A 26206-nucleotide genomic window follows, 5' to 3' on the forward strand; every position below is an offset into this window, starting at 1 on the left:
AAAAAAAGAAAGCTGCTGGGTATACAACAGTCTGACATCCACACAAATAACTCAAGATACAATAATACAGGTCACGTGCCTGTACGTCCTACAGGACATCTCGAGAAAAAACGGTAAAACCACAAAACAAAAATAAGTTCCAGTACCAAAAACATACTTCTACTACATCTGACCACACAAAGATATAAAATAACATAACAGAAGGATAATAACAATATTTCCGCTCTATATTCTCAACAAAGACGCCTTAGGCAGAGAGAAACGAAGTCATATCATTACTTCCTTATACATTCAAAACAAAAGAACAATGGACTGTAAAATATAGAAAGCATTTTCCTTTTCAGGAAATAAAATTTTCTTTTCAAAGTACGAAAAAGTTAAACTATGAAAAAATAAATTTTTAAAATAAACGAAAACAAATTAAAAAGAAAATTTAACAGATAACAGATATTATATCAAAAACACCCAAAAAAGTATTCTGCAAAAATCCAGATAACACATTTTAAAATTACGTAGGTCGGGACAGCCTCTATATAGGTATAATTCCCAGCTGTGTGCCGCAAATAAAAACCATGAATCAAGCTTAAGAAATAAAATTCACTTAATTGATTTTTCAAGTAACAAACGCTAAGACCCATTTCGTTTATTTAAAATAAACACAATAAAAATAAACACATTGAGGAATATATTATGAGAAAGAATTGAGGACTATAATATAAAATGCTTGAACATATTAGCCGGAATAAATTCAAGGTTTCAATCAAGCTAAACACTTCGAAATATGGACATAAACAAAATTCATTTCTCTAACATGGAATGTTTATTTTTTAGACGAGTCTGTAAATACACAAATTAATATCGTTCGCATTAAGAATACCGACAAAAAGAAATTAAGCAGTGAATGTTTACATCACATCATTCCAAATACGTTTTATTTTGATCTCAGAAAATAGACGGAAATATTTCTACGTAATTTTACGAAGACTAAAAACGAATAATTATAAATACTTTGCAAAAAATTCTAAAATAGTAGCAGTGTTGATTTAATGAAAAATTGGATAAAACAAATACACAATTTAACCAAAAAATGGTTCAAAACATACAGACTTAATTAACCACATATACAGGGGGGTACAAAACAACTAATAATATTGAAAAAAACTGAAGATACAGGAATATTCAAAAGCCCCACACGCTTGGCGACATTTTGTAACGAAGGTACAAATGGCGCAAATCTAAAGGATGCCACACGTTGGCGGCGCCATTTATGTAACACTGCCGTATTACAATAATATATACAAGGCCTGAATCGCTCACTGTCGGAAGAGAATTGGGCGGGGTTTTCATAAACATATAGAAACTATATCGTATTTTAAATCCAAGCACAATTAGATAATATGAAGTTATTATTTATTATTGGACGCCACCCCTGGTTTATCCTCGAAGGGGAAGAGCAAAAAAAAATTAAGATTTATTGAAAGTTTACAAGAAAACTATTCTTTATTATTTCTTAGCAATGAACAAAAAGAAAACATTAAAAGTTACGTCATCCCAAAGGGATTCCAAAATATTATTTTATGTTAACATTATCATAAACAAAAAATCTTTGTATCGTATTAAATTAAGAATTGGTTATAAAGAAAATGAATGTATATATATATTAACCCCAAATTTCGAAATTTGTTTACATTGAAAATAATATAGTTATTTATCAACTAGGAACAATGAAGAAAATAAACCTTTAAATTAAATTAGAACACTTCACTATATTTTCATTTTTTTTGAGTTCATAATCATTTCTGTTGTCTTGAAAGTAGGTATAATAAAAATTGGTACAACCTTAATCTGCTCTGTTTCTCTTCTTATTTAATCAGTCACCAAATTGATTCAGCTACGTACTATATCAAATCACCACCATCCTAGATAAGAGGGGTTAGGGATTCCAAAAAAAGATACTGCTACTGGGCCATGATCTGGAATAACTCCATAGCAATACTATCTTGCGACGAGTATTAGAAATATAATATCAGCATTATAGCCTCTCCAATAAGGGTCTAAAAAAATAAATATCTATCTGAAATATGGACAAGAAAAGGATTTATTTGCTCACCTCTGAATTGAGACCCACTTTGGAAACACGTCTTAACGGTTGGACGGTCTTAACAGAAAAGAGCGAAGCGCTATCATGGCGCCTGAATCTGGAAATTGGGCGTGAGCGACAAGTTGAAAAATATGCTCATCTACCGGATATATTTGGGAATTACAGAAGAATCCTTGAGTCGGCTACAGGTAGGTACTTGACAGATAGATGGGGCTATTAGTTTTATTAAAAAAAATATAATCGAAATTTATAATGATTTTCTTTTAAATCTTTTGAAACGGTTACAATATATGACTGTAGTATACTATACCACAGTAAAAAGGTATAGGCCTTTTTATCCCAACGTTTTAATCTGCCAAATGTGTTCTCCAGAAGAAGGGCTTATGTAAACTTGCTTTAATACTCTTCATTTGAAAACAAAAAAGGACATATTTTATGAAGGTGTTCTCTATGATTTTATCAATGGATCGAACATTCTTAAAAATAAAACTTAAAGAATGCAAGTGTTGGCTCACCTTAGGCATGGACGTTAAATCTTTGAATGCTTGTTTCTAAAACACACTTTTAGCAGATGGGCCCTTCTTTTAGCTACCGCCTCAATTACAGATTCTGGTGAAACCCCCTTTTACTACTTTCCTTTCATTCTTTAGAGTATCCAAAGCCATGATGAGAGTAGATATATTAAAATATTCAACGAAGAAAAATATAAATACTAGAAGCAGACAGGTTAACTTAATTTTAATTATTTAACATGAAGTTCAAAATAACATCACTTTCATAACACAACTGTTAACTAACTTCAGACTTGTGGATAATGTCAATCTACTGTTCCTTGAAAAAATTGAAATTATGTGGTTTCGTGTATCGTCGAAAATGCCGAGAGTGAAAGAGACAGAGAGAGAGAGAGAGAGAGAGAGAGACAGAGAGAGAGAGAAAGAGCTTATAGTCGCTTACGTTTTGTACAAGAGAAACACAAGATGCCTGCTGTCAACTGTTTTGTGACTGCCGCTATTGAGTAGACAGAGATATCAGTAACGTCTTCTTCTTCTTCTTCCTTCTTGTGTGTAAGCTTTAAAGCTTGTTTCTTCTTCAATATTGCCTCCTAAATTGCTTAAATTGTCGCACCATCTTCTTCTTGGTTTGCCAATACTTCTTGTCCATTTGGTGACTTATCTCGTGCTATTCGTAATATCCTATCCTCTGCCATTCTTCTAATATGTTCGTTCCACTCCTGTTTCCGTTTTTTCACCCATCCATTTATGTCTTCTATATTGCATGCTCTTCTTATGTTTTCGCTTCTCTCCCTATCCAACAGACTTTTCCCTGATATTTGTCGGAGTATAGTAGTAACGTTAAAAAAATAATTTATTGGTATCTCAAAATAACAACACTTTAACGAAATTTTACACAGCAATCACTAACATCTTAATTATCTAAGGTACGATCCCAATTTATACTCAATGCCAACGTGATACCAGCGATCAAAACAACGCGTGCGTTTCTTTTTTTTTTATGCAATACAATTCACAGGATGAAAAAAAATTCTGCAGCGGATTACTCTGTGTCATAATATAATCCAATTTTAACATATCTTGAAGGTAAACTATTAAGCCCATGTAAAATTACATTAATCAGGTGGATCAGATAACATCGTGATTTGTTCTGTTTCCACTTTAATGATTTAATTACTAAAATTTTCCAAAATAATTGTCGCTCCTTATGTGTTGAATATAACATACCTATTTACAACTTGTATATCGATTTCAAACAGGCGTTTGATGGAGTAAATCGACAAAAGATGTTAAAGCAACTATCTATGTTAGGGATACCCAATAAGTCAGTTTAAATATACAAATGGCTCTGGAGGGTTCCAAAGCTATGGTGAGAATATATGGAGATATGACGAAGGACTTTGATATTGAAAATTGAGTTAGACAAGGTGATGCCTTATCAACACCACTTTTTAATCTAACTTTAGAAGCTGTTGTTAGAAAACTGGATATAAACGGCTGTATTAATACAAGATCAATGCAAATATGCGGATGATGTTGCCATAATAAGCCGCAACAAAAGGATATTAAGCGAAAAAGTTATAGAACTGAAACGAGAAGCTGCTACGTTTGGTCTATATATAAATGAAAGCAAAATAAAATATATGGAGTGCACAAAATTGAATGAACATGAGAATCTGAAGGTTGACAACCATACCTACAAATATGCCTCCACTTTTCCCTACCTAGGCTCAATAATAAATGACAACAACAACATCGGTCAAGAAATACAAGCACGGATTCTTAGCGATAATAAGTGCTTTTATGCATACAAAGGCTTAATGAAAAGTAAGTTACTGAATCGTAAGCTTAGAATCTACAAAACAGTAATTAGACCAGTGGTCACATATGGATGTAAAATATGGACCCTCTCAACCACTGATGAAAATCAACTGAGAATATTTGAGCGCAAAATGCTAAGGAAGATATTTTGACCAACCCAATGCAGCGATGGTTCGTGGAGAATTCAAATGAACCACGAGCTGGATCAACTAATACAGAGCGCAGATATTGTTAGATTTGTAAAGTCACAAAGACTAAACTGGCTTGGTCACCTAGAAAGAATTCCAGATAATCGAGCTGTAAAAGTAGTCCAGTGATGGAAGCCCCAAGAAAACAGAACAAGAGGTAGGCCCCGTAAAAGATGGATAGACTACGTAGGGAGGGATCTTAAAACCACGAACATCAGGCAGTGGCGAAGGAAAGTATCCGACTGGCGGTTGTAGCGCCATTAAAAAAAGAAGAATTGTCGCTCCTTAATTTACACATAAATTTATTTAATATTATCATTAGCTAGAAGTTTAAAATTTACTGTAATTATCCATTATCAAACCTAATAACCTAAAACGTAACTACACAACACAAACACATTTGGAATAAACAACACTTACCTTGACTCGTTGCATATGTAGTTCTTGACTTCTCTTTCTTTTCTCTAATTCGACCTTTCGGGTAAGTAGGTCTCGCACTTCGCTAGAGGCACCCGTTGTAATCGTCTGGTCCGACTGCTCTTCTTCGTTGTCGCTGAAGCTCTCCAGTAGTACATCGTTGTTCGGCCTCTGAAAGTAAACGTGAAGAATAGAGTGTGGTTAAGAATCGCAATGTTGATTTCAAAAGAAGAACAATAGCTGAAGGCAAAATTATGTATGCTATTGTTACATCTATTAATTGTGGATTATAAAGATCCTTTATATTGTCTGCACATGTAGACAATATCAAAGACACCTGCAGATAATATAGAAGATATAAGAGAGTATTTATGAAAGTTATTTTGCTTACCAACTCCGTGTTTGGCGGTGAATCCCTACTATTACTCGTACACACGACCGAAACGTACTCCCTGACTTCGTCTTCTATTTCTAATTTTAACACTGGAGGATCGACTCCGCAAAGATACACCGTCCCAAAGAAAAGAAGTTTATTAAGGCGTTGGGTGAAGTGGGCAGACTCCAAATCGATGTCTTTCTTGACGTAGACTGCGTCGTCTGCGGTGTAGAGAAGCGGAGTGAAACCGCTTAAGACGCTGTCCTCTGGAAGACGAACTTGGTCGCAGCCTGTAACAAAAAAATTGGTAAGTTTAACACAAACTCCAACTTCCATAATCACGATACAAGATCTAGAGATGCTATTAGAGCATAACGTTTTAGGTTGACAAAGAGCATAAAAAATTAGACTGTTATACTAACAATAGATATTATAGACTTATACCTATCAATAGATATACAAAGAAATACTAATGCAATCAATGACAAAAAAGATACACAAAACTTAAATAAAATATATTTCATTTTGATTTCAATAATAATAAATAACACCATAAAAAAATCTTAAAGTTATAACATATTTCCACTTTACCTTAAACTATGTTTAACGTTTATAAACTTATATTCGTTTAAATTATTTTCGACCGTACTGTGTGAAATAGTGTTTTAAAATCGGCAATTCGATCAGTAGTAAATAAAACTCTATTTGTTCTATATATCTCAATATTTCGTTACGGTTTTGTAACTTCTTTATTAGAATAAGATGCTATATGCTATGCTGATAACACAGGCACAATATTTCATTACATACATCTGTAAGAGTAAGAATTTAATTACTATTTAAATGGGAATAAGCCACAATTAAAGGTTAAAATACGTTTATTGACGTTTCAATTTCCACTTCGGAAATCGTTCTCAAAATACAAACATTAGTAATATTAACCTTTAATTGTGGCTTATTCCCATTTAAATAGTAATTAATTTAAAATGCCACAAGAAAATAGCATCAGAATAATAGTAAAAATTTCATTTTAACATATCTGGATGAATTCTTGAACATATCTGATATGTCAAAATATGCGCTCCAAATACAGAGTTATTTATTTAAAAAATATATGCGAAAAATCGATCATGATGCTTAAGTATATATTGATACATTGTAAGAAGAAAACAAATCGTTCTTGGAATGTGTACTTAACCCACAAGTCGGAGACGACATCGTGCGAAATACAAATATGGTTTACGACATCGCTGAAATGAAAAAAAATAACAGGTTCCCACCATTGGGAAATTAATAAGGTAAATGAGATTCTCCAAATTGACATAACAAACAATCGATAATGGGTTCGTTACCATCGGAAATTGCGAATAATTATTGTCGATCAAGTTTTGACAGGTTTTCGAGTGGGCAATTGGAGCAGTGTTAGTGAATCAACATTATTAAAAAAATTAACAAATATGTTGCTTGGGTAGGTTTAATAGTTTAGGAAAAATATATGAAGAATAGAGATATTTTCGTAAAAACATCGAAAGTGGCAAGATCTACTACAATAGAAATTATTTAGTAGTTTCTAGAGAAGATAAAAATTTTTCGTTTTTTGTTTGTCTTAAAAAAAGGAAATGATAATAAAATCAATGGTATCAATATCATCTAATATCTTTGGCTCAAACCATTTTGCTATAACTATAAATCGAGAGTTACTGGGTTGTACTTAAAAGGGTGCAAATTCGGGTCATTTTTAAAAATAATCCATTGTCACCATTAAGTATTTGTTTGTTCTACCTATGATCGGAAGTGGACCGAGAATATCCACTGCAAGTTGTTCAAAAGGGTCTCCGGAAAGATACTGTGCCATTTTACCACGACTTCTCGTTCTAGGGTATTTTCTACCGTTACATAAATCGCATTTCTTGCAAAAATCTTCTACATCTCGGCGATAATTGGTCTAGTAAAATCTGTCTTGAACTCTGGCAAGTGACTCCAAAATGTCCTTTAAAAAGGCTGCGATGAAGTTATTGCAAAACACTTAATGAGTGATTTTGGCAGTACCAATTGTTGAACTGTAAGTAATCTATCGGTGCTTTCCCACTTCCAATATACATATAACAGACCATTGCAAGATACAGAGATTCCCGTTGAGTCCAGTAGGCCTTTATAGTTCTACTATATTTGGTTATTTCCTGTCAAATAGGTCTTACTCCATTTTTAAGCCATTTTCTTATGACTTCTTTTAAGTCATTATTTTTCTTTTGACTCTTTTTAAGGTTTTTTAGGGAAGTCTGATCATTATCTTGTTCATGTCAACTGTGGTCACCTAAAGATTTACTTCTTCGGTTGCATTCTCTTTTTCTTCAAGCTACTCTGTCTTGAAACCTGTAATTCGTTCAAAGCATCTTGGAATTCTTGTAATTGTTCATTAAACACTGCTCCTTCACCAATTTCTCGCATTTGTATTCAGATCGGACTGTTGACTTTGGAAAACCTGCTTTAGATACTACTGGTCATATTTCATCTTATCTGTAAAGGTTGTCTCTAAAGCTTAAACGGGAGAGGTACAACTAAGTGTATCCTGGAGAATAAATTGCAAGACGGTTGCTGCCTGTCCTCGAAGCGACACTACCAAAAAAGGTGCAATTTCTTTCTCAGTCCAGCCATTTGCTTTAGCCGTAGTTTCGAATTGAACACAATAAGTTTTGTAATGTTTTTGAAACGATGCTGTTTGACCATCGAATGTGGGTGGTTTTAAAATTTTGTTAGGTCTAATTGTGCCTGGTTCAACTATGAAAGTTGATGAGGTTGTTTGTTCAGATTCGACATTAGTGACTGAAACAATATTGAGATACAGAAGCTTGAGTACCAATTTTTCTTTCTAGATCAACTATTTGTCTTGCTAAATTAGATTTTAAATCATTTTGTTGTTGTTCTATATTATTTTATAAATCGACTTTAATGTCGTTCTTTTTTTTTAATTTGTCTATTCTACCAGTAATTTGACTCAACTCTAACTTAAAATGTTTCTGAATTAGAGATAAACTATTTATTATTTCTATCTCTACTTGTCTACGCCTCTCCTTCTCTACCTACTCTTGTCTACGCTTCACCTTTTTCTCTTCCATTTTTAAAAACCATGCGGTGAGTCCAGACGTATCCATTGCTTTATCAAATTCGGTAGATCTTGTATTAACCATTAACAATTACTTAATTAACATCGAAACAAGACAAAGTAAAATTATCAAAAGCAAAAATAGGTACTTGGAACGTCAAAAGCATCATCAACCTGGTAAAATGCATAAAATTCTTCAAAAAATGAGAAGAATGAATATAAATATATTAGGTATAAGCGAAATATGGTGGCGTAACTCAGGATACCTTATGACAGAAACCGGTACCTTAAATTACTCGGGAAACATTGACAACCAGCATAGACGTGGAGTAGCAATTATTGTAGATACAGAGGTTAACAAATCAATAGAGGATTTTGTCCCAATCTCAGAAAGAGTGATGCTACTACAAATAAGGACATCACACACGCATTTGTGTATAGATATTATTATAATCTGTTTGGTATGAGAGGTGCCGATACAGTCTTTTATGAGAAGGTAACAGTACTTTAGATTTTGTATCTTTGTAGACCTAATTCTTTGATATCTTTCAACTTTTTTATTTTTTAAAAGAAGTAAAGAAACATGCAGATTACTTAATTGCTGCTTTGTTACAAATTTGAGAGCAATCGTCATTTTTGGGGAACAAAGAATATTTAGGCCCCTTTTTTATAGCGCTGGGAAGAGAGTAATAAAATTTGTTAAACTTCTTATAAACAGCTTTACATTCAAAGAGAACGTTTCCCTCAATATAATACAGTTATTTGACTGTTTGCTTTCCGTTTTAAAAAATACCGTTATGTTTATGTGTTTACGCCGAAAATGAAAATAAGTCGGTTCTTGTTAAGAGGGAATTCTTTGGGTGGGGATGAGTCTGTTCTAGGGGATAATTTGTCCAATTTGAAAAGAGAGGATCACTTTTCGTTGAGTAGTCTAAAAGATTAGACTGACTTTTGGTTGCGTCGTCCAAGAGTTTGGACGTATTTCTTTCTCTGGGAATTTATCTATAAGCTTAATATATACACGTCTATTGTATCTCAATATCATCTAGAGTTACTGTAAGTCGTCTTACTGTTAATATTAGCTCCAAGTATCTCCAAAGTAGAGTAATCTACAGGCTATTTTCGACAATATTTTCCTGATCGGTGATTAAAGCTAACTACCGACGCAATTAATTCCTCTAAAGAACAACGATTTCATCAATTGCACTTTTCAGAACATTCATTAACTTTTATATTTTTTCATTAAAAAATATTAATTACAAACATTCATAATTTAAATAAAAGCTGTGCGAGTAGCTTCTTGTGAACCAAGTGGGGGTTGGTCCTTATTTTAATTTTTGGTAAAACCGATTTTTATAATCTTGTCTCTGTACTTCTGCAACGTTATTGTAACTTTATTTAGTATTATTTTGTACTTGCTATAAATTATTACTTTTAAAGCCAATTATCTCGAGATAAGCCTAAAACATTAAGGAGAGATATTTATATGCTCTATTCTTTTGGATATATTTTTTTTTAAACATCAAGTTCTCCTTAACGTTATATTTTATTTATATGTTCATGTCATGTATATTATATTGAAAGATTTCGCATTTTTTTACATGTTGCGGGAGGTTTATTTGTATTTCTTGTTTTTGGAATTCACCCGTCTAGTCTGGTGATTCAGTTACTGAATATATTTTGTTTTGTTTACGTACTGCATTTTGTTTATCTACTCCTAATAAGTTTCCTGATAATAGAGTATATCTGAATATTTGCTAATAAAAATATTTAACTATGACGATATCTTCGACCAGGATCACGCTGTATATGTTTGTAGGTAAGTAAGTGAACGAATTCCACAGAACATATTATTTTTTATTTGTTTATGTAGTTTGTTGGCCACCTTTATTTAATGATTAACTGATAATATCTTTTCTTGTATTTGCTCTCAGAACCTAATTATCTCTCCTGATCTCTTTTCGTTTCTAAGGTTTCTTAGTATTCCCCTTTGTAACCCCAAAAAGTTAAGTTATCTCTTATCTGATCTTAAGATAGGTAATTTTACCTATCTCTTTTGTTATCTATTTCTCTGTCTTTTCTAATTCGTCTTATCTTGTTTTATCTTTATTATTTCTTCTGTTGGATCCATTCCTGGTTTCGAAGTAACTAGTTTCGAACCCCCGACTCGCTCTCCACCAACCGCATAGCTGCCGTTCGCAGTGTATCCATTGGCGACCTTTTTCGCACCATCCAAAAAAAGGTTTCCGAGGTTACAACTACTTTCTGGAAACAGAAGCATGCACTAGTGTGTAACTTTTAAGCACCATACTTTTGTAAATAACTCACAAATTATATAAAACCATCAATATGTACAATTATTGTAATGTTTCGATTAGAAAACTGAAAGTTAAGTGAAGCTGAAAAAAAAAAGGTTAATTAACATTTGAAAATCTGGTTGTAACAAAACATTTCAAAGTAAATAAGTAATGAAAAAATTGTTGTTTTTTTAGTCTATTTTACTTCTTTACAATCCGTTGCTGCAATAATTATGTGATATATTTGATTTAAAATGAATTCAGGAATTTTTTGTAATTTGGCAAGATGTCAACTTAGATCTCCCACGTAGATAATGACCTGCATCGGGATTTTACTGTACCAACTGTATACAAAAATGTTGCCAAATATAATTAAATATTATATCAACAATTTGACCTATTGTAAATCATAAGTATTCTTTGGAATGCCACTGCTTCGTTAGGTTGGGCATTACTGTTTAGAGAAATTCTCGCCACTGCATTAAAAACAAACTTTTTTATATCTACCACGCATTTACTTCGATCTGTTTATAACCGAGTATAACGTATTATAACGACGAATATGATGAACGTTTGCATAAACTTCAAAACTCCCTCGTACTATACTAATTCAAAAATTTAAATAATGATTATGGAAGTAATAGTGTTAATGTAGCAATTAAAATGCCGGATGGCTATCGTTAAATTATTTATTTACGCAAATAAACGTACGCCTCTTTAATTTTCCGTTCATTTTACACAAAATCATCTTCGGAAGGCGGCTATTTGGTCAGGTAATCGTTCGAATAGCGATTCTATGCAGTTCTCGCTGTGATTGGAATGTGTAATTGGTTAATGTGAATGTGTGAGTACTCGAAACGTACGAGACAAACCGACCATTAAGGTCAGTGTCGCTATTAATAAAGAAGACGACTAAAAATAGCCATAACTTTGTAACGCTCACATTAGATATTATAGCTAGGTATATACATAGTTTTATGCATTACGAGAGATAATCCTGCAGTTTTAAGACAAATGAATAGCTACCAGTAAGTTAGAAAAATCAAAGACTCTGGTTAGAGTCTCTTTTTGCAATTACAACCTATTTGGATTGACTGACTGACTTGAAGTAATACATTTAAAATATAGACTAAGTTTATTACTTTAAATTGTACTCTATATTACACCTTGTTCATTCAATTGTTGCTAAACAACAAATAATTACCGCTTTTTCCATGCTGTTCCCGTCAAAATTTGTAAATGGTCGACTTTGCATCGATCTTCCAAGTGAACAAATTGTGAACAATTTATTGAACAATTACTGAGAAATTAAAATTTGAGAGAATGTTGTTAAACCAAGAAGACCAATTTCTCCTGCTAAAAGATTAATCATGTCGAATATTTGCCCAGATACAATCACAACCAATAATATATTAACATTATTACTTTTTGAATTTTTTCCTTTTAACACTACTATAATTGCTATTACAACAAAATCTATACCAGATGAATAGTTTCTTCTCTAAATAAGACCACAGAAGATGGACGTGGAAAAGCCCAGATGGCAAGATCAGGAACAAGATAGACTACATAATCAGTGACAGAAAACATATATTCAACGATGTCACAGTCCTTAATCACTTTACCACAGGCAGCGATCATAGAATGGTAAGAGCCAAACTAAAGTTAGACTTAATAACAGAAAGATCCAAAATGATTAGGAAGAAAGCTAACCCGATATGGAACGACCCAATGAATTTAAATGAATACCAAAACAATATCAATAAAATCCTACAACAAAATGAATGCATAAATAATGTAAATATCCTAAACGATAATATCGTAAAAGCTATTCGAGAGGCTCAAGTAAAATGCTGTCCTAAAAGACGCCAAGACGAAAAAATAACCATTGAAACAAAGCAACTAATGGAAACTAGAAGAGAAATCAAAGGAAACGAAAGCATTGAGGAAGAAAAACTACGAAAAACAAATAAAGAAGTATCAAAAGCTATAAGGAAAGATTTAAGAAAACTAAGAATGTAGTAAAACTACATCATATCACCAGAGAAATTCATATAAAGCGAGGTGTGAGACAGAGCGACAATATCTCACCTACAGTATTTATAACGGTCCTCGAATACGCCTTTATAATGCTAAAGTGGAAAAATAAAGGAATAAAAATAGACGGGGAAATGCTCAATCAACTGCGTTTCGCCGACGATATAGTACTTATTACCGAAGATCTGCGTGAAGCACAACAAATGCTACAAGAATTAGAAAACGTATCTTCAAAATTTATGACAAATTTGGTTCCCAGAGAACACCTAACCATCCAAAATCAAGTGGTATAATTGACAGAAAAGTACATATATCTCGGTCATGAAATCATAATAAGCAAGGATAATCAGACATGTGAATTTCAACGACGAATAACACTTGCTTGGGCTGCGTATGATTCACTAAGAGACATCTTTAAGAGCAACATCCCGATAGCTATGACATTTGACCCATGCGTTCTTCCTATTATGACATATGGAGCAGAAACTCTCACTCTAACAAAAACAACGGCACTAAAAATGTGAGTGGACGAACGGAAAGATCGACTCTCGGCGTGACAAAAAAAAGAAAAAATAAGGAACCAAGACCTAAAGAAAAGAACAGGTATCACTGATGTCCTCGAACATATAGCCAAGCTTAAATGGAATTGGGCAGGTCACATAGTGAAACTAAATGACTCAAGATGGACCAGAAAACTAATTGACTGGCGTCCAAGAGAAGACAAACACAGCAGAGGACGACCAGCAACACGCTGGATGGACGACATTAAACGAATATCTAAGAAATGGCAATAAGACGCACAGAACTGTGAAGAGTGGCGAAAAATGGGGGAGACCTATGTCCAACAGTGTACAGAAGAGTTTGCATGATGATGATGATTATAATTACTTTCATAACCCTCTAAGACAAACTATCCAACAAACACCATCGCAAAGTTCTACGATACAGTATTCCATTGATTGCAACAATGAATCTCAGCCAAGAATATGCGTTCACTACTGTACATCAAGAAATTTACTCTCAACGCCTTTGTCACTGAATATATCTCCAAGTGCAGAGAAACTGATCAAAACAGCTAAAAAAATCGTCAAAATCGTTACTATCAAAATCGTCTGGGAAGCTCCAAAAATGTTGCAAAAGAAACTTGGTCCATAATAAACGATCTTCGAAATAAAAACAACGCAGCTCAAACATTTTCTCTTCCAAACACATTTTTGTCACAAGATCCTATTTGTTATCTGCCAAATTCAAAAAACGTCTCGAGTTCATTATTTAAAAGACCAGTTGATAAATCTAAACTGATCCAAACAATCAGTAAGTAGTATAAAAAGCAAATCTTCCTGTAGTACTATCGTTATCGTAAAATCGTTACTATCAACATCGTCTGGAAAGCTCTCAAAATGTTGCAAAAGAAACTTGGTCCATAATAAACGATCTTCGAAATAAAAACAACACAGCTCAAACATTTTCTCTTCCAAACACATTTTTGTCACAAGATCCTATTTGTTATCTGCCAAATTCAAAAAACGTCTCGAGTTCATTATTTAAAAGACCAGTTGATAAATCTAAACTGATCCAAACAATCAGTAAGTAGTATAAAAAGCAAATCTTCCTGTAGTACTATCGTTATCGTAAAATCGTTACTATCAACATCGTCTGGAAAGCTCTCAAAATGTTGCAAAAGAAACTTGGTCCATAATAAACGATCTTCGAAATAAAAACAACGCAGCTCAAACATTTTCTCTTCCAAACACATTTTTGTCACAAGATCCTATTTGTTATCTGCCAAATTCAAAAAACGTCTCGAATTCATTATTTAAAAGACCAGTTGATAAATCTAAACTGATCCAAACAATCAGTAAGTAGTATAAAAAGCAAATCTTCCTGTAGTACTATCGTTATGGTAAAATCGTTACTATCAACATCGTCTGGAAAGCTCTCAAAATGTTGCAAAAGAAACTTGGTCCATAATAAACGATCTTCGAAATAAAAACAACGCAGCTCAAACATTTTCTCTTCCAAACACATTTTTGTTACAAGATCCTATTTGTTATCTGCCAAATTCAAAAAACGTCTCGAATTCATTATTTAAAAGACCAGTTGATAAATCTAAACTGATCCAAACAATCAGTAAGTAGTATAAAAAGCAAATCTTCCTGTAGTACTATCGTTATCGTAAAATCGTTACTATCAACATCGTCTGGAAAGCTCTCAAAATGTTGCAAAAGAAACTTGGTCCATAATAAACGATCTTCGAAATAAAAACAACACAGCTCAAACATTTTCTCTTCCAAACACATTTTTGTCACAAGATCCTATTTGTTATCTGCCAAATTCAAAAAAACGTTTCGAATTCATTCTTTATAAGACCAGTTGATAAATCTAAACTGATCCAAACAATCAGTAAGTAGTATAAAAAGCAAATCTTCCTGTAGTACTGATAATACAATATGCTTTATTGTCACTGAAAATTGTATAATTTTATGGACAAAGCTTACAAAAAGTCAAAAAAATATCAATAACAATTTAAAATTTACTAAAATTACATAAATCGTCAATATCACAAAATAAAAGATAATAAAATACACAATCTATTGCAAAATTTAAATAAATTGCAGATTGCATAATAAAATCTTATGAACTAATAAGTTTAAAAAATTAATTAAAATCCTTTGTAAAAGGTAAAGCAACTGAGTTGCTTCCATAAGGTCCTCGTAGACACACCGTCTCAGGACTAGCAACTTCAACGTGGAGTCATATGTCGCCATGTTACCTAATCCAACGGTAACTTTAATATCCTAATAATTTATAAGAAATACTTTCAAACAAATGTAACTAATTATTTGTTAACGGGTTTTTACCCATATATTTAGTGGCTACATTCATGTGCTCCTAGACACTGATGATGGAATGATGGATTCCGAAAACGTTTTGTCTAACACAGCCCGTTTGGGTGTTTAAATGTATACCTTTTACAAAGGATTTTAATTAATTTTTTAATATATGGTATACAGCCAACTACAGGAACGTAGATTCCTTGTGGATTTTAATAAGTTTGAGTTGCTGCATGTGATACTTAAATATAAATAAAAATACTGTAATTTCTCAGATATTCATTAAGTAACTCTTCCACTGAATAATATCGCACCCTCAGTGCAAGACTGCAGTAACTCAAAATTTTATGAAAATGAATTAATCATGGAATTCAATTGTAAACATACATATCTATCCCCTGTAAAACTTTAGTAACTTTCAAATGCTTAACCGGCTAGTTACAACGGCTAGAGTTACAACAGTTTTGCACGGAACATTGCAATGGTTTCGATAACAAGCAATGAAAGACACGGAAAAAGTAAGATATTTGTTATTTTAATATCTATATCTGTGGTGTTTAATTTTAATATACAGCATGTCTACGTAATCCCTTTAACGGCCGAGACAATAAACAAAGATTGACGAGACCAATCTATTCATGTAAGTTTTATGTCCTTTGCGTCACATTAATATTTTCCATAAAATGTGTGCGATGTCATATCGCACCATTTATATTTGACCATTTATATATTAGATTGGATTAAAAACACATAAATTAAGACTTATTATTCACAGCCAAAAAGTATTTTTTAAATACTTTTACATAGATAAAAACAGTTATCTTAAAACTTGTGTATTAACAATACTGACAGGTTAAAAAATATATTCTCAGAAAACTTGTTCTATAAAAACTAAATCCCAAATTGTATTAAATCTTCATGTAACCTTTGGGGGGCGATTGTCATTATTGTCCCCCCGTAATTCCCAACTTTCACTAAGGTAGTGAATTTCAATCCTTTTGTTAATCACTGTACTCAAGGTAGCCTGATTTGCATATTTTTATTATAGTCCTTTTGTTTTGAATTTAAATAAAAATATTGAAAGTTGAACAAATAATTTTTCTACCTTGTTATGACATTGTCATTACAAAGCGAAGGAATTGTGGCTATCAGAAACATGTTGCAGAGATAGAAACTGATAGAATTGTAATGAAATGCAGCAAAAAAAAGTGGTTCATCCTATATAGTTTAAGAAATGAAAACAAAGGACTTCATTGATTTTAAACATGTTTCTTTTCTGTTGGGAAACAACTATAAAATTAATCAAAATAAAGAAAATGTGAAGTGGACAGATATAAAAATTCTGCAATGCAGAAAAGATAGTCCGCACACAATTTTATTTAATTACAACTATGATGACGAACTATGGAACTATCTAAAAAAATCATCATAGACTACACATAATATACGAGAAGTGCTATTTAAACCTGCCTACAAAGAACAGTCAAAACTTCAAATGGCCAAAAAGAAAGATTTGGTATACTTATGCGATTCGGGTATGATACCAGAAGCCCACCATAGTTTTTATAAAAAAATTTTGGCCCAAGATGATATACGAGAAGAGGACAACAACTAACAGAAAATGTGTCTACACTTTTTACAATTTTCTCCGTGCAAAAGTGTTGTAACTTTGAAATTCCTAATTTTTTTAGCATTAATATTATTTTATTTAAATTTCTATTTTTGGTTAATGTAATATAGGCTGAAAAGCATGCAAAATCATAATTAATTGTTAATTTTTCCTAAATCTTGTGTCTTATTTCACCGATATTATCACGAAAATAAACAAAATCGTCTTTATCTCGAAACCTACTTATTCTGACTTACTGCAGTCTTGCACTGAGGGTGCGATATGGTCTTTCAGATAGATAGGCTTTTGTCATTTTACTGAACTTAAGAAAAGAATTTTCATATTTAAGTTTCAAAGAGAGATGGTTGTATAATTTTTTTGATTATTTATTTGATGTAATTTAAAACTAACATCAGTTTGGCCAACTGTACTAGAACCCCAAAAAGGAAGACCATATCGAAGATGAAACTCGATCAAAGAAAAATATGTTAACAACAAAAGAAATCATACGATTTCCTACCTGGCGAAACTGAATTCAAATTTTTACCACTGTGCCTTCTACAACTTACAAAGCAAACAGCTTGATGAATTACTCGGATGAATAAATACTTCATCAAGCTGTTTGCTTTGCAAGTTGTAGAAGGCACAGTGGTAAAGGCACAGACGTTGTTACGTCTGTAAATAGTTATTTCGATAATTATTGGCCTACGACGGGATAGATTTTGTTTCGATTCAGAGCAGTTGCATATATCGCTCTGATGCGACCTGAAGAGGTCGAAATACGTATAAGCGGCTTGCCGCTGCCTTGTATCGAAACAAAAATCTAATACCGTCATTATGTTTTAAAAATATGTTTATTTCTTCTTCTTCTTCTTCAGGTGCCATCTCCGCTACGGAGGTTGGCATTCATCATAGCTATTTTAATTTTTGAGGCAGTAGCTCTAAATAGTTGTTTTGAGCTGCATCCAAACCATTCTCTCGGGTTCTTAAGTCATGAAATTCGTCTTCTTCCGATGCTTCTTCGACCATCTATCTTTCCTTGCATTATGAGTCGCACGATGCCATACTTCTCGCCCCGCATCACATGTCCGAGATACTGTAGCTTTCTTCCTTTAATTGTAAGTTCAACTTCCTTCTCTTTACCTATTCTTCTCAGTACTTCATTGTTCGTAACTCTATCTAACAGGAAACCCTCATAATTCTTCTATAGGTCCACATTTCAAAGGCGTTAACTCGTCGTCGTCGTTCATAGGTCGTTTCAATGTTAATTTGGAAGATGCTAAGTTGATTTCCTTCGAAGCCGATCTTATTACATAGCAGGCTGAGGCTAGTTTCTTACTTAACAAATCGATATGATTCGGTATGTCTATAAAAATGCCAAGAAATTTTACAGAACCAACTATACTAATTTGGCTGTTATTAAGAAGCAAGGGTTGAAACGCTCCTTTATAGGATAATTCTACTATTTTATCCAAGTTAAAAGAGAGTAAATTACAGTCGGAACAGGTTTTTATTTTAAGTAGATTAGAAGTTATTATTTCATGAAGAGTTGCAATATTAGAGTTTCTCCAGTTGATACTGGTATCATCAGAAAAAGAAAAAGTTAGTGATGTCATTTATTTAAGGAAGAGTAGACGACCCAATACTGAACCTTGTGGTACTCCACATATAATGTCTTTGCGACTAGAGTCAGTGTCATTTGCTATTCCTATTCCTCAAGTAAGATTGGAACCAATTCAAAGAAATACCTCTTATTCTGTAGAAATTTAGTTTTTTTTTTATCAAAATGTCGTGCTTTACACAATCAAAAGCTTTGGTATAGTCATAAAAAACAGTGGCAGTGTAAATATTATTGTTTAGTGCTTGATAGACCTCATGTACAGAAAACCTAGCATCACTGGTACATTTATTAGATAAAAAGCCGAACTGACTTTGTGATAAAATGTAGTTTTCAAGGAAAAAGGACAAAGTCGGGGTTTTATAAGTCTCTCAATAATTTTTGATAGGACCGGTAGTAAGGAGATCAGTCTTTAGTTGCATACATTCGTTTTCTCACCCCCCTTATGAAGAAGAATAATAATGGCTGTCTTTAGGCACTCTGGAAATATACTTTTTTCAAAGGAATCATTAATTAGTGAGGCCAGAACTTTCAACACATTTTTTGGGAGATTTAAGAAAATTTTTATGGATAGTCCATCAGTACTACAGGAAGATTTGCTTTTGATACTACTGATTGTTTCGATCAGTTCAGCTTTATCAACTGGTCTTATAAAGAATGAATTCGAGACCTTTTTTGAATTGGGGAGATAGGAAATAGGATCTTGTTGTGGCAAAATAGTTGATGTTATATTCTTACTCACATTGACGAAGTATTCATTTAAATTTTCTGGGTTTGGAAGAGAAAATGTTTGAGCTGAGTTAGTTTTATTTCAAAGATTAAAGAATTCTTCCTCTACTTTAAAGAAAATTAAAGCAAAGTATACTTAATCCCGATTATCGTTTCAAATTTGAGAAAAGTAACTTCCGACCCGGCCATCACGACTCTTGACCGCAACATTTAAATAAATTACGGGTTAGCAAGGTTCAAATTGCCAAAATACAATTTGGCAGAGATTATGCACGTACAGGCAAATTGCAAGAGACGCAATCAAAAATGCAATTTGCCCAATTTGGGCGATGGGAAAACCGAACGATAACGCCTCATTCTTATATTTAAAGCCTCGAAATTGGCCTGTTTCGTCGACATTTCGTAATTAACATTTCAAAGTATCTTCTTCTAGATGTAAATTCCTCAATTAGTTTGCGAATATCTCTCAAAATGTAATAAACAGTCGTTTTTTTACGGTGTTTATGAATATAAACGATTTTATGTATAATTGGTTATAAGCTATAATTGCATATAAAGACTTAATAATGTATGATAAATAGTTGTGACTTAAAATCAAGAAGGCTATTTTTACAACAATAAAAAATGTCGTAAATTTTCTCAAATTAATTAAGAATTGACTTAAGTAGCGACATCTATATAAAATTATGTGTACTATAAGCTGACGAAGTCAGATTTCTAATAAAAAGTGTCTTACTGGGTAAAATCCCATATTTTAAAATTTTAATCGATCATAATTTCAGTGCAAGTTGCTAGCTGTCAAAAAGTGTCCAAGTCTATGGACTTGACAACTTGTTGCTACTGACACGGGTTTTCCTAACCTACAAGTTTGTTGATGAAATAGATTCACGTGTAACTTTGATCTGTGAATTTTTTGGAATTATACGAAAGTATCGTAGAGAACAATAACCTCGGGAAGTGAGTATAATCCTCACGAAGGCACTTCCCGTAATAGTATACCTGCGATGGTTAGTGATTCACGTAGCAGCAAGAATGAAGGAGACGTTGTAGAACCAGAAAATGTAACGTATAACTTTGTTCCTGTTGGAGGGATTCCGAGAATTTGCATTCTGTTTCAAAAGGAAAGAAACGGCTTAGAAACCCAGAAAAATGAAAAAGAACTTTAACCCGTAACTGGTGATGCGGGGTCATACGAGCCCCAACAGATTTTTTAAGTATGTTGTGTGATATCGAGCGGGATAGTCATGAGCAAATGGGTAAATGTTTACAAATTATACGGAAATAACTGCGCCGTGGAGACACTGTAACCCCACCTCACTGATTACGTTTTTTTTTTTAATAATTAGTTTTCTTTATTTTCAGTTGAAAATGGACCCGTCACGATATAATAAAACGGATTCCGATGATCCTAGGTTTGAACAATGGGCTCAAATTATTCTAGACGCGGATGAGAGTGATTTCAGCGATAACGATGACTCAGACAATGATCCCGACTATGTCAGCGAACACGAAACTGATTCAAATTGAATGGGAGCCGGAAACCGTGGAACCTCTCTTGAATATTGAAGATAATATCCCGCAAAATGCAGCACCTTCGGAGGTTCATTCGGACTCGGATCCACATGAGCAGCAACAAACTCCAGGCCCTTCGAGAACGTACTATGGCAAAAATCGATACAAGTAGACTGCAGAAGCTCCACCTTCAAATGTTGAACAAGAAGTTTCAACATTATCTCTCATCTTCCTGGGGTTATTGGGCCAGCCAAGTCTCTTGGGAAATTGTGTCTCCAGAAAAGTGCTTGGGAATGTACAATAACAAACGATATTTTAGAAGAGATTGTTCTTAGAACAAATGAAAAATTTGCCAGGATTAGAACGAAATATACCGATAGTAATAAAACGGATCTAAAAGACTTAGACATTATTGAACTGAGAGCGTTTATCCGTTTGTTATTTTACTCAGCCATATTTAAATCCAATACGGAAGACTTGAGTTCGATATTCGCCACCGACGGTACTGGTAGAGAAATTTTTAGATGCACCATGTTAGTAAAACGGTCCTTAGTACTTTTGACAGCGCTTAGGTTTGATGGCGAAACTAAGAGGGAAGAACCTAAAAAAACCGAAAAACTTGCCCCCATTTCATCAATTTTCAATAGGTTTGTAGAAAACAGCAAAAAAAATTATTGCATAGGGCAGTATGCTTGTATTGATGAAATGCTCATTGGTTTTCGAGGAAGATGTTTATTTCGCATGTATATGCCTCAAAAACCCCGAAAATATGGCTTAAAGATAATGGCACTAACTGACGCCCGAACCCATTACTTTTTGGATGGGTATGTATATGCAGGTGCTGGAAGTGATGGCCAAACATTGTCAGAAAAGGAAAGAAAATTTAACAAACCAATGCAATCAGTTCTTCTTTTAGTAAAATGTATTGAGGGTTCTAACCGTAACATAACAGCAGACAACTGGTTTACATCCTTAGAAGTGATAACTGAGCTGAAGAACCGAGGCCTAACTTACGTGGGTACTGTTAAACAAAATAAAAGGGAGATACCTATTTCTTTTTTGCCAACTAAAACGAGGCTCACGGGATCATCTCTATTTGGATTTGGCGATAGAGTTACATTAGTTTCATATGTACCTAAACCACGAAAAGCGATACTTTGATGTCTTCAATGCACTACAGTAAAGCAGTAAACGATAAAACAAACAAACCCGAAATTATCGAGTTTTATAATAAAACAAAAGGAGGCGTCGACGCATTAGATGAAAAATGTACAGTGTATTATACACATCGTAGAAGTCTAAGATGGTCTCTTACTTGTTTTTATACAATTTTGGATATTCTTCCGTCAATGCGTTTATAATATACTCATCCCTACCTGGAGACCCCCAAAAGTCGAGGTATGAATTTATAAAATCTTTGGCTCGGCAGCTTATGCAGGATCATATGGAAAGAGGACTACCTATTTTTTAAATTCCAAGGCAACTGAAACTTCGCTTCCATTTTAAAAACAGAAATTCCTAAACAGAAAAATGCTATTTTAGAAAAAAGAGTAAGGTGCTCAAAATGTCCACGATCATTGGATAGAAAAACGAAGATATTTTGCGTAAGTTGCAAAGCGTCAATATGCCACATTTGTGAAACACACATTTGCAAAGATTGCTATAAGAATGGATTGTAGTTTTTATGATGTATTTTGTTTTAGGTTATTTTTTTGTGTTGGTAGGTTAGATTGAATGTTTAAGTTTATGTTTTAAGAAAAAGAAATTTTTTTTGTTCCTCATTTTTTTTGATACAGGATAATGTTTAGTCTAGTTACAAAATAACTCAGTTTTTGAGGCTGTTTCTTAGTTTAATTTTTTATGCGTGATAAGTATTTCAAATATTTGTTAAATTTATGTTATACCTATCAAAATAAACGTCTTTAAGTTATTGAAGTCATTTTTTTTTAAATATAAACAATTATCAGTGTCTAATTTTGCAAAACAAATTGGGATCAGTGTGACCCCAACTCACCATACACGTAACAAAAAATGGACCTAACCAGTTACGGGTTAAAACAGAAAAATCGTTTTACAAAAAAGAAAAAAACGTTGTGAAATTGGCGTTTGTAGGTGTAAGTGTGCAATTAAGATAAGTGATTTACAGCAAGCAAATATTTTTGAAAAGAGATAATAAACAATGAGTGATGCGATATGTCAAGACTTCCGTAACTGGTATTTCCAAAGCTAGATTCGTCAAATTTGAAAGCGGTAAACCCATTCCAATCAGAGAGCCTATGACAGGAATATGTAGCAAGATGAAACTTTATAAAGTAGGTATGAAATGAAAAATTTCCAACAGTCCTTCATTGGAATATGGCAACAGATACTTAAAAATAAAACCCAAAAATTTGAAGCTGTTTCAAAACTTGGCAAACTAGTTATTTTAGGTAATATTAAATTCTATACGAGGACTCTTTTTGATGTCGAAAATGCGACTACCGCTAGCCGTCATAACACTGGGAATAAAGAGGAACATATCGAAAGTGATGTTGATATAATATATGAGTAAAATTTGATGTATACTTAAGATTTTCAGAAATATATATTTTCGTCATAATTACAGTTTTTAATTTTTAGATGTTTTTTTTTCACAAGTAGCCCAAAAAAGTCCATATTTAAAAATATATTTTTTTCATAAATAAATAAATTTATAAGTATGTTGTCTCGTTTAGTGTATAGCCTAAAGGTGTACTTTGTTAATAAAAATATCACACGTGTTAGTTTTTAAAAATCTAGATGTGGGAAACATTTAAAACTTTCAAACAACTATAACTCAGAAACATAAAAATGTGACTTGGCCACTTTTTGCACTGGCCCCATCAATTAATAGAATAGACTTTAATTAACATCATCATCATCATGGCTTATTCACTCCTGGCGGAGTGTTTGCCGCCCTTTTGGGCTCTCTGATTCATTTATTGCGGAGAATCAGTCCGCTGTTGTTTTTTTTTATATAGCAGCGTGTGTGACTTGGCCCTGTCTACAATTTTCCTCCATTCTTTCCGGTCCTTACAGCGCTCCTTCCAATTGTAGATTCTCAGCTTCTTTATGTCTTCTAAGACTTGATCTCTCCATCTGGTTTTGGGTCTCCCCTTTGGTCTCTTTGTTGTTGGTCTCCATCCAGTTATTCGCTTTAGCGTAGAGTCTGGGTTAGCTCTTTCTTACATATACAAAAGGCCCAGCCACCTGAGCCTTTGCGTCTTCACGAACTTGATTATGTTTTCACCCTCGATGACTTCTTTAATTTCTTCATTGGTTAATCTTCTAAATTCGCCTACACTTATCCTCACCGGTCCCATTATTCGTCGAATTATCTTTCTCTCTAAGATTTCCAACCTCTTTTCATCTTTTTGTGTTAGGCACATCGTCTCTGCACCATAGGTGATCACTGGCCTGATTGCAGTCTTGTAAATTTTTAATTTGGTTTTTTTACTAATGTGCTTTTCTTTCGGGAATTTTTGGTAGTTCCAGTAGGTTTTATTACCCAGTAGGATGCGTTCATTTATTTCATCCGTTCTATCATTTCTGTCATTCACCATCACTCCCAGGTATTTGAAACGGTGTACTTTTTCAAATGTATATGCACCAAGCTTAATTTCTTTCTCTATGTTCGTATTCTCTCTTGAACACTTGAGGTATTTCGTTTTGCTTTGGTTTATTACTAGCCATCTCTTCTTTGCTTCTTTATCTAGTATTAATATTATGTTCTGCATGGTTTTTAAATCTCTAGTAACCAGTGCAATATCGTCTGCATACGCTATCAGATTCGATAATCGTTCCCAAAATTTTGGCTGTTCTTACTGCCCCCTCTACGGCAATGTTAAATAATGTTATTGACAGGGAGTCTCCCTGTCTGACACCTACCTCCATTTGTACATCATCTGACTTGTTAAGATTCGTGCCTTGGATTCCTTCATCGTCATTTTCGTGAGACTTATTAGTTTTTCTTGGATGCCTAATTGATTCATATCCTTAATTAGCTCCTCCCTTATTACACTGTCAAAAGCTTGCTTGTAGTCAATAAACAGTATATGTAGATCTATTCCGTGCTCGTAACTTTTTTCGACGATTTGCGTTACAATGTGTATTGCATCTATTGTTGACTTACCTTCTCTGAATCCATGTTGGTATTCACCTATTTTTGTTCTAGTTTCTTTTTCTATTGTTTGTCTGATCAAATTAGTTAATATTTTGTACATTGTATTTAATAACGTGATTCCCCTGTAGTTAGTGCATTTCGTCTTGTCGCCTTTTTTAGGGATTGGTGTTATCAGATCACAATTCCAGTCGTTCGGCATGCGTTTTTCTTCCCATATTCGTTCTATTAGGTTGTGGATTCTGTGGGCTAGTTCCTCTCCCCCTTTCTTGAAGAACTCATTTATAATGTCGTCTGGTCCTGCTGCTTTCCTTGTCTTTAATTAACATACCATTATTAAATATGTTTCCATTGACAGTATGAATATTTTCTAAAAAAATGCATATTTTCTAAAAAAAATGCATATTTTCTAAAAGAAATGCATATTTAATTCGTATTTTTGGGTAAATTAGTGCATATTTATGCGCATATTTTTCAATACATATTTCATTTATTTTTGCATATTTGCCTAACTCTAGTAACAAGTAACAAGTCGAGTAGTAGGATTTTAGGGTCCTATGTATAAAAGTTTATCGTGTAATATATTTTGAACGATCCTAAACGGTTACACTAACTGCTCAAAGTGATCCTAAATCGATTAACCACTAATGCCTCTCGTAGATGCCGCCCAGTCCACATAAACGTCGAGTATCAGTGCGTTTAATCGATACAATACATTTTCATACAACTCCCGGTCGAGAGGCGGTTGATTATCCAAGAAAGTGGCATTAATAAAATAATCGGCCATTCTCGGTTTGTTTGTTGGAGGTCATTAAAACACATTCCCCGGTAATTGCCCACTACGAATTACACAACCGTTACCTTTTCGATATCAATCTGTCGTACGGGACGTATTTAGGGTTTCCGGTTATCTG

The 26206-nt window shown here is 33.4% G+C and overlaps 1 protein-coding gene across 3 annotated transcripts in view; it reads right to left on the reverse strand.

Moving 5' to 3' along the window:
• Positions 1 to 26206, reverse strand: part of Smg6 (Smg6 nonsense mediated mRNA decay factor) — a 323010-nt gene that overhangs the window by 92745 nt on the left and 204059 nt on the right. For all 3 annotated transcript variants that reach the window (XM_072531434.1, XM_072531432.1, XM_072531433.1), the window contains 2 exons: positions 5431 to 5705; positions 5043 to 5210 (listed from right to left, as the gene is read on the reverse strand). In XM_072531434.1, the coding sequence (XP_072387535.1) occupies positions 5043 to 5210; positions 5431 to 5705 (443 nt within the window). The remainder of the gene's footprint in view (positions 1 to 5042; positions 5211 to 5430; positions 5706 to 26206) is intronic.

The sequence above is a fragment of the Diabrotica undecimpunctata genome, chromosome 5, assembly GCF_040954645.1.
Source record: "Diabrotica undecimpunctata isolate CICGRU chromosome 5, icDiaUnde3, whole genome shotgun sequence".
NCBI lineage: Eukaryota > Metazoa > Arthropoda > Insecta > Coleoptera > Chrysomelidae > Diabrotica > Diabrotica undecimpunctata.